General features: G+C 37.8%; 2 protein-coding genes across 2 annotated transcripts in view; both read left to right on the top strand.

The window, feature by feature from the left end:
- LOC138020765 (protein VAC14 homolog) overlaps positions 1-4278 on the top strand; it is a 9475-nt gene extending 5197 nt beyond the window's left edge. The window contains exons 3-4 of the mRNA XM_068867694.1: positions 3085-3252; positions 4189-4278. Of these exons, the coding sequence (XP_068723795.1) occupies positions 3085-3252; positions 4189-4278 (258 nt within the window). The remainder of the gene's footprint in view (positions 1-3084; positions 3253-4188) is intronic.
- A 2924-nt stretch (positions 4279-7202) lies between these two features.
- The window catches only part of LOC138020764 (protein VAC14 homolog), a 35609-nt gene continuing 32811 nt past the window's right edge, over positions 7203-10000 (top strand). The window contains exons 1-3 of the mRNA XM_068867693.1: positions 7203-7287; positions 8513-8535; positions 9520-9627. Of these exons, the coding sequence (XP_068723794.1) occupies positions 7203-7287; positions 8513-8535; positions 9520-9627 (216 nt within the window). The remainder of the gene's footprint in view (positions 7288-8512; positions 8536-9519; positions 9628-10000) is intronic.

Raw genomic sequence — 10000 nt, 5'->3', positions numbered from 1 at the left:
ACTAAGTTGCTATGCACAAAAGACGCCATGTGACGACTCACGCGATGTGTATGTTTGTAAACAGTCAACATGAATGACCGAGTTCTTCCTTAATGAGTATTTTGAGCGCTTCCTTTAGGTTGGCCCTTACTTTATCTCGTATTTCTAAAGATTTGCTGTTAGAGTATGGAAATCTAGTCATGACTCTGCCGGATGCAATTAGTACTTCTTTGTATACTTTGCTGAAGAAAGTTTGTTTTCTCATGGGCCCGATAGCTTGCCTTAATCACTGAAATTTTTTGTGGCATTACTGGAACTTTGAAAAAAAAATGTAATTTCTGACGATTGAATGACTGAATGAATTAGTCAGAAATTGATATTCTGGCAGCACGATGGAGAGGCTCGTGGGATGTCACGGGACTATTTAACGGTTTTGGCAGGGGACTTAGCTCATACTAGGCTGGTCAGTGACCCTGTCTGTTTACATATTATTGTGTGCTGTCACGGTTTTAATTATTTTCACCCTTTCCTCTGGGTTTTGTGGTGCAGCATGAGAAGAAGAGTACATTTCGACATGCTTTTTGGCCACTTCTAAAGCGTGTTTTTTTTAGTTGTTTGTCGTGTCTGGCGTAGCACAACTTCTATGAGATTATGTTTAATTTTAGCTATTGTAGTAGGCTTGTCTTGCATTCGCAACTTTCACTTGAAGCTCGTTGTAGTGTAGTCAGACTCACTGTTTAATTAAAAGTTATAAACTAATGTTACTAACACCAAATCGTTATTTTCTACATATAGGTCTGCATTTTCTAGGTCTGTGTTTTCTAGGTCTGTGTTTTCTAGGTCTGCGTTTTCTAGGTCTGTGTTTTCTAGGTCTGCGTTTTCTAGGTCTGTGTTTTCTAGACACCCTGTATGACCACACCATACATTGAATACTAACCGACAAAGGTTGGATTTGAGATTAAATATCATTTTAGGCCTAATTAGGCCTAAGATGTTATTGCTCCTAATTCATTGAGATTAATATTAGGATTCAGAGTAAGACTGAGATTAGGAGCAATAACGTTTAGGCCTAAAACAATAGTAAATATTTTAATCTCGAATCCAACCTTTATCGGTTAGTATTTAATTTATAGTGGGGTCATACATGCACGTTTTGGTGTTTAATTTTGCTCTTTCGGTGTTTCGTTGTTTTATATAGTATTGTTCATTATACATGTACTTAATTAAATAACTGTTAATAATATTTTTACGCCCAGTGGTCGGTTGCTTGAAGACTGGTTTGGGCTAACCGTTGGTTAAGAGGTATCAAACCTATAGGTTTCCATGGTATTTTACGATGGTTACTGCTAGCCATGCTTCGAGCAATCGAGGCCTGAGGAGGAGAAAGTTAACTCTTCCTTCTTAATAATTGAGATGCCTCACAGTACTGCACTTTCAGCTTCAAATACACTGACAGCGCACTTCAGGTAACAGTGTGGGGCAAAAATTGCAGTCACAACAAATTCTCTGAATGCCATTGATAACTTTTACAGTGTTTCATTCTCTGTTGGAATAATTGATACTACTGTATCAATTACACACATCTAATATATAACAAATGTGACCTAATTCCCACGAAAAGGGGGTTTTTAGATTTCATGGTGAAGCGTCAAATTTATTTCACTGTCACGGCACATGAATTTAATATTTCACGGCATGTTCACTCTAATGTTCAAAACCTCTCACTCTGTGCATGATGCCCACTCGGTGAAAAAAGTTCAAGGCGTGAAGTCGAAGACTGTGAAAATTAAGTCAAGTCATGAAATCACTTACATGTATGTTAACGCCTTAAAATTATGTTGCTATGCCATCCAGGATAACGGGGCAGTATCCAATTGAATCGTTAGGAATACTTTGTGGTCTGGGTTTGCAATAAAAATGGCATTTAACAAGGTTAAACAATTAAATTTCTGCTTTGGAAATTGAATAATGGTGTTTAGACATTATAATTTTATCTTCTCTTGTGTGCAAGAGGGCACTGTATGCCTGGGTATTTAAGGTGAAATCGAAGTTGGTACAATTTGCTTTGTTGATAGAATCTCTTATTCAGATTAAAGCTTCGACTGACACAAATTACACTACTGCGCAAAACAGTCTCACTAATTGACAAAAGTACTAGGAAATTGACAACCCCAAGATACTTCTACTATGCATCTGGGATTAAAGTTTGGAACCAATAGCCTTGATTTATCAACCAATACTCATTAAGGGACATTATTGCTGATGTTGAATCAAAAACCTGAAAGTGAAAAGGCAATACAGTGTACCAAAATAATCTGTAAATCCTCACGTATGTTTGCGGAAAACTGAGAAATAAATAATTATACAGTGTGAATGCATAATTGCTAACTAAGGCAGATTGCTTTCATCACTTAGAAAACTCAGTTACCCTACAGTGCTTTCTCTAATGATCCAGTACTGTTCCAAAGTTTAGTGAATGTAGTTTTACATTTATCTGCACAACAATTCCTGCCAAAATAAACATACATAATAATTATTATAATTTATATATGTTCTGATTGTATTCACTCTGAATTGCTGACTTTTCACAGATATGCTAGTAGAAGAGGCAAAGTATAAGGCAGAAACTCTGTTTCAGTAAAATTAATTTGCAGACAGAGGCTTTAAAAAGGTCACCACACATTTTTATTTTAATAGCATGGTGAGATGAAGTTCCAAGCATCAGCTTGCCCTTCGGGCAAGCTGTAGCTTTATGTTACCAACCCAAGTCTCTGAGGAGCTAGCCCCAAGTAGGTTTAGTTTGAATTAAGAGCAAACATCTGTGGCATGCTGCACTCTCTCAAGAATAATTGTTCAAGTTTTGAAGATCATCAAACGAAATTAACCAACAACACCCTAAACCTAAAGTACATGTACTGTGTACAGTGTTGTAATATTTAGTCAAACACCATTGATAACACAGGCCACAAAGTACAAGAGCACATAAATTTCTCACAGAGAGATTTCCTCCTTGCTCACCTTAAGTGAACGTGCATGTATGGTACACATAAGATCCCATTTTGATGTAATAAAAATAGTGAGTTTGAATGTTTATTGTCTTTACAGGATGCTGGTCTTTATCTTAAAAATCTCATTCCTCCAGTTCTGACATGTTTTTATGATCAGGACAGCAGAGTACGATATTATGCCTGTGAAGCTCTTTATAACATTGCTAAAGTAGCAAGGGGATCTGTACTACCATTCTTCAATGATGTGTTTGATGGCCTTAGTAAAGTAAGTAACAACTTGTTCCTGTATTTACCAGTATGTACATGTACATGTAGCAATTTATGCAAAATAAAAGTAACAGATTCATTTCAAGAACAAGCTATGGAAATGAATAAGAGCCTTGGTACAAAAAACTTATACAATAAAGTATGTACATGAAGCATAAAACTCACTGAAAGGGACAACACTTAACACCAGAATGCTAATGAACTATGGGAATAAAAAAAAAGGAACAAAAAACATAATAAATTTTCGCTTCAGCAAGCAATCATGTTAACTACCTACATGTATTAACCCATTGACTCCCAGGGGTTCCCCAGTGACGAGTAAAATCGTCTGGCGTTAGACAGAGTAAAATGCTAAGTCTGGCTGGTTTGGACATCAAAGGATTAAAGAAAGCTCATTTTTACCTCATCTAAGAACCAAACCACCTTGTATGGCTTGAATTCCTATATATACTTTCCCTTGCAGGAATTCATTATACTTTAAGCATACTTTCATAGAATCGATAAAGTATACAGTACTTCACTTGTTCTTAAAGTATACTTACATGTACAGTATATTAAGTATACTTGAAGTACAGTAAATAGTATTACTTATGAAAAGTATACTTTATGGAAGAGTAGACTGAAAGTATACTGAATTCCTGCAAGGGCTGCCTCCAATAAACATAATTTTCTTACTGATAATGCTGGGATTCGCATGACTGCAAATAATTTTATTGCTCTCTTTTAAAATGGTTGTTGTAAATTTTAACTGAGGTGTATGGGTTGGATAATGCTTAATGGTAATGTCTTGTTTTAGTCAAGAATACATTTAGTTTGAATCTATCATAATCAAGCCTGTTTTTAGATTGTAAATAAGTAGAAAGTGAGATTTACAGTTATTTTATAATAATTATTGTGTATTACTGTATGTTTTTTAAAATTATTTTTCATTCAGATATACCAGCCCTGTGGTTACTCTGTACAATCCAAATGTGGAAATAACATTTTGTTTTTTGAAATGAAAAAATTCAATGCCTTTCACTGATTGAACAGGCTTGTTGCATGGAGCGTAGTAGTTTTTTATGCCATTTTATTTTCTTGCCCTGTCCTCAGTTTTTGGATAAGTTATGCTGTGGTTAATTATTCTTACCTTGAAATTGGCCTGCAATTTGGTGAAACAAATAGAATTAAAACAAAAAAAGAAAGCCTCGAAATCGGCTATCTTAATCAGCGAATCGCCACCTCGGGGTCCATTCGCTCTTTTGTTTTCTTTTCTGTTTTATGTTGGGATTTCAGGAAAACAAAAGAAAATAAACAACAGAAAAAAAATTTGTAGTTACTAAAACATGGAACATTACCCGACACCCTTCCAAATCCATGCAAAATGAGATATGCGTTTCTTATTTTGTTTCTCTGCTAAAAAGCACGCAACTTCAGTTTGCTGGAGTTGGTTTTAAATGTCAACTATTGGTAAAAGAATCTCCATAGTAGTCGGATCTTTACTAGTTAAGAAAATCAAATGAATGAACTCAGTAAAACCATAACAGAAATCAAAGTGTCACACGCTGTCTGCAGTTTATGGGATCAGTAAAAAATTACGTTCCCTTCCAGACATATATAAAAAAACAGACATAGTTGGCACCACAGAGTCTGGCAATGTTGGCATAGCCAGAAATCATTCTCTGTAACTTCATGAAAAGTTTATATCCGCTTGCCCAAAACATTTAAAAGTGATTGGAATGAAAACTCGCAAGCTCTATTGAAAAGATGAGATTATGGTGAAATTGATCTTTGGTGTAGCAATTCACTATTTTTGAAAATTTGAGAAATGCACTGAAAGCGGTAATTAAGTCACTGGTAATTACAAACATCAATACTGGAACAATGTCAGTAAACAATTCCATAATACATGCCGACCCAAAAATTAGTTTTCGCTTGATCTACATGTAGATCAAGTCATGTCAACTAACCAGTGTAAATGTATGAAGAAGTCACCAGCAAAATAACCAATTTTGCAATTATTCTGTGGCTTTCAGGACGGTAGAATTTACTTTTTCCTGAGCTTTATATCAATCAAGTGGACATCAGAAATTTCTTTCAAATGCGACTTTATTTTCCAGGCGTGAATATTCAGGTCTGGAATAAAAATTCTCCTTTCTTGGCGTTGATCAGGTTTCACAGATTTCTAGTACCCTGTGATTAGGCATTCTTTTTGTACTGAGTGACAAAGACGGCAACAGCGTAGATAAACAAAAGAGGCTAGATTATTTTCATGGCGTGACTGATTTCTGAACAATCTGTTCAATGTCACGCCGTAAATATTTTTCACTCCCAATTTCACGGTATTAATTTTTACCCATAATTTCACGCCGTGAAAGTTTTCACTGATCATTCACGGCATGATTAGTCTCACACCAAGAGTGAAAGTTTCTTTTTGTAGAGTGATCATGGCATATTCACGCTGTGAAATTGGAAATTCGCGTACCGTGACCGTGAAAAAATTTCACGGTTTTCGATGACATCCCTCAGCCCCCTTTTTGCGTGAAGGGTCACATATTGCGTTTGAAGGAAGAGATACAGAGTTCAAATCCTACTTGGGCTGCTTTCTAAGAGGCAAAGAAATGTTATGCAGACGCAGCCAGATTGCTACCCCAAAATAAGTTTTAAAACGTTAAAACGTTGAAGTCGAATCATACACTTTGTTCTTCGAACAAAGTAATAAAGAATAAAAAAATGTCATGTTGCTTCTAATAATCAGCTCATAAATCAATAAGCAAAAATAAAATTACACCTTAAAGAGTACAGTCTTTACTAAGCATACAGTACTTGGACAATGTACTTGGCAAGTTGTGTCGTTGTTATTATAATTATTATTATAATTATTATAATTATTATTATAATTATTATTATTATTATTATTATTATGTTGATGCCTGTGAGCGCACTCCTGGGTGGTTCCGCTGGGAATCCCTAAGGGGAGAACTGACCAAGAGATTTGATAGTGAATTGAAAGGCGAGTTAATACTTTTGAACTGCTTTTGATAGCGTTTCTCAAGACTTTTCCAGCATACATGTAAGCAAGTGCTGTCAGAAGAGGCTAGGTTCCGAAGGGGTGGATGAGCACGGGCCCGCTTTCAACCCCATTGACAGGAAAAGGGCTGTTTTAAAAGCCACATCAGGGCATCAGGCCAGTGTCATTGAAAGATTTGATTGTGTTGGAGGGGGAGGGCCCAATGGCAGAAGTGTTGTGGGATGTTTACTCAGGAGTGTTGGGAAGAAGACAAGGGGGTATATCAAGAAGGTGAAGGCTTTGTGGGTCGAGAAAGGTTTGGGTGGGTGCAGAAGAACCCAGTTTGATCTATCTCACAGTTGAAGTGCATCTAGCTGAATAATCTGTTGACTGAGATAGAGAGGAGTGAGATAGAGAAGAGGGAGATTGGGAAGATAAGAGATGAGATCTAAAATTAAAGGAGGTTGGTTCAAATCAGGAGAAGAGTGTGATCACAAAGCTGAGTGGAATGACTTGTTTGGATAAAGTGATGATTAGGAAGAATTTGTGGGAGTTGATGCTGAATGTGGGGAGGGATGTGACTCCGGTGCGGATGGTGCACTTACAGAGTCAGAGGCTCTGGTTGAAGGAGACATTACATGGATTGATTTCAGAGAGTTTGCAGTGGGGAGGTGCCGTCCGGACTGGATGGTTAAGGGTTGCTGTAAGCAATAAAACTGTGTCAACATCAAATGTGGAAGTGTTGGGTGAAGTGGGAATATTCCAGGGGGACTCCTTGTTTTTGCAATGATCCCTCTCGTCTTGTTATTGAAAATGGAGCATGTTGGGTACAAGCTTGGGAAGGATCGGAAGTTATATCAACCATTTTGTTGTTCGATTTTAAGCTTTATGGAAGGTCTGAAAAGAGCTGTAATGTTTGATCATTGTTGTGAGAGTTTTTTCTTAGGCCATAGACTGAGATGGAGGTTGGGCTGGACAATTGTGCTGTGTTGGTGTTGAAGCAGGGGGTGAAGGTTCATTGTGAAGGAATTGTGTTGCTGGATGGTAAGGTGATGGGTGTGTTGGAGGGTGTGGATATTATGCAGGAGGAGATAAAGGAGAAGCTCAAGCAATTATAGTATTTGAGAAGGGTGAAACTAGTGATGTGGTTGAAGTTGTACAGTGGGAATTTGTTTACGGTAATAACTGCATGGGCTATAGGTGTGGTGAGGTACAGTGAAGGGATTTTGGATTTGAGTATATCAGGGAGTGATGGATGTGAAGACAGGGAAGAGGTTGACAATGTTTGGGGAATTCTACAAGAAGGGGAGTGTACATGCATGTGGTGAGGCTGCACAGAATTGGTAATTGTTAAGAAGAGCTCCCCAAAAGGGGAAGGATGGCGAGAGGGGATTGATCAATTTGTATGATTGTGTGAAGGAGGAGGAACTTGGTCTGTTTGGATATGTCAAGGCAAGTAACGAGTAGATGTTGAAGGTAGTTGGAGAGACGTTGCAAACGGGAGTAAAGAAGAACGATTACAAGAAGTAAGTGGAGAAAGCAAGGAAGGAAGGAGATTTTTTGGGAGAAGAGATCGCATGTTTATGATGGATGTCAGTGAAGTGGCTCATGAGAGGTTGTGGCAGTGGCTCAGAGCTGTATACCAAGCCATAGCTGGGTATTTGGGGAACAGCACAGAGGGATAATAAGTATTTGCTGCACAGAAGCTGAATATGTGAATGAGGGTTTTTTGGGCCACGATTATAAAGGAAGGTGTAGAGTGTGTCCAGGAGATGGAAGTGGTTGAGCATGTGGTACGTGGTTCTACTGGTTAACACAGAGGAAGTATCAGAGGAGGCATGATCAGATTGGGTTGAGGATGTACTGGGAGCTTGTCGAAAGTATGGTGTGAAGTGTGCTGATGTGTGGTAGAAGGAGTTTCCAGATGATCTGGCCCAGTTGTTGCAGTGGGGATAACGCTATCCACCGGGAAAAAAAAGAAAAAAATAAAAAAGTCACTAGTCCAGTGGACAAATACTGCCAAACCAAGTTGAGTTTATCCATGTGGATAGCGCTATACCCTTCAAGCAACTAAGGCCTGCTAGGGAAGGAGTATTATCGGTTTCACATGACGTCACAGCCGCCATGTTGGAGCCCACTAAACAAGAGAAATGGTGGCCATCTTGGTGCCCCGACCAAACAAATCAAACAAATCCAAAAGGCATGGTGATTCCTCCGGGAAGTTTAACTCTATGATTATGCAAACGTTTGTCCTTTGGTTTGTTTTCAGTGAAAAACAGTGCTGTTGAGCATGTGAGTGAAAACCAACATTGAGACCAACACAGAACATGGAAACAATAATCATCCAAACATTTAATTCCTTTGGTGGATTGAGCAGCTCAAGAGTGGGCTTTAGTCAATTCCTTTGTCCATGGGTATAAACCTGGTGACCTAAAGAGGATGAGAAAATCACCAACCTTCTCTCCTCTGGTAAAAAAGGGAAATATAAAAAAATGCATCGGGTGTTGACGAAAAATGGTGGCCTTTTACAAGTTGTTTGTGTTGTGGTGTCTGCCTCGGTTGGAGGTTTTTTTTTTGAGATCTGTTGTAGTCTGGATTGCTGTTGGGAGGTATGCAGGCTTCTCCAGCCATCATGGCACCACTTCCTCTAGGACTAGAAGTCGTATATTAATCTTTAGGGCCCGGGCTGAGGCTGGCTAAGCAGGTGTCTTTGCCTGCAAAGTGATTTGATTACTATCTGCCTTGCAGGTTGTTCTGTTCACAGAAAGGATTCCAAGACAGTAACTATTATCTATTTCTTTTCTATTCTTTATTTACAATTCCTTGAATTTCACGCTTAGCAGCTGATGCCCGATCCCAATGTAAAAAATGGGGCTGAGTTGCTGGACAGATTGCATTAAAAAGGGGTTTAAGTGACTGTACAAAGTCAATAGACCGAATGCAATAAATGTGGCCAAAAAAATATTCTTTTGTTTAATATGTGCTACATGTAATTAGCCTAACTAGCCTCGTTTGCATGTGTAAAAAATACAAAAGAATGTGGCTTGACGAGCGAGGCTAGTGGAGACTCATTTAGCACATAAACAAAAGAATTACAAATTTTGGCCGCCCATTGATGCATTCGGTCAATAAATTATTATAAAGAACAAACCAAAAACAAAATAATATTAATTATGTTATACGTAAATTATTAGACGAATGTTCAATGTTTAATCAATTTTTTAGGTTACTTGTAAAGTAGTTTTAATTTAAAGTGTCATGCCCTTGTTCTTGCAGGATATTGTAACAGAGAGTTCCTCATTTGATTTGGTGTCTTTCATTCCCCTGCTGAGAGACAGAATATATACTGCCAATCCATTTGCCAAACAATTCATGGTCTCTTGGGTGAGTGATGCGACTTCAATTTTTCGAGAAACAGCTAGTTAATCATGCATCATGACTAGTAACTTGTAGTAGGAGCATCCATGGGTATAATTATGTTATTACAAGGCTGGCATTATGGTATAAGTATTGATGGGTACAGCATGTATAAAAGTTCACATTAATTTTTGACATTAAGTGTGCCAGTTTTTTCAATTTTCATTTCATTGGAAGCTCGTTTAGAACACGGAAAGTAATTGAAGAAGAAAGAAGGAATACTTGTCACTACATATACATATCAGATAGGTGTTGAAGGCATGAGCATCTTAAGAAACCCGATCACATAATTTTCATGAACAGGATATGACATAATTTAGACATTGACAGTGATAGATTA

The sequence above is a fragment of the Montipora capricornis genome, chromosome 10 (assembly GCF_036669925.1).
Source record: "Montipora capricornis isolate CH-2021 chromosome 10, ASM3666992v2, whole genome shotgun sequence".
NCBI classification, from domain to species: Eukaryota; Metazoa; Cnidaria; class Anthozoa; order Scleractinia; family Acroporidae; genus Montipora; species Montipora capricornis.
This window is presented reverse-complemented; position numbering and strand designations above follow the sequence as displayed.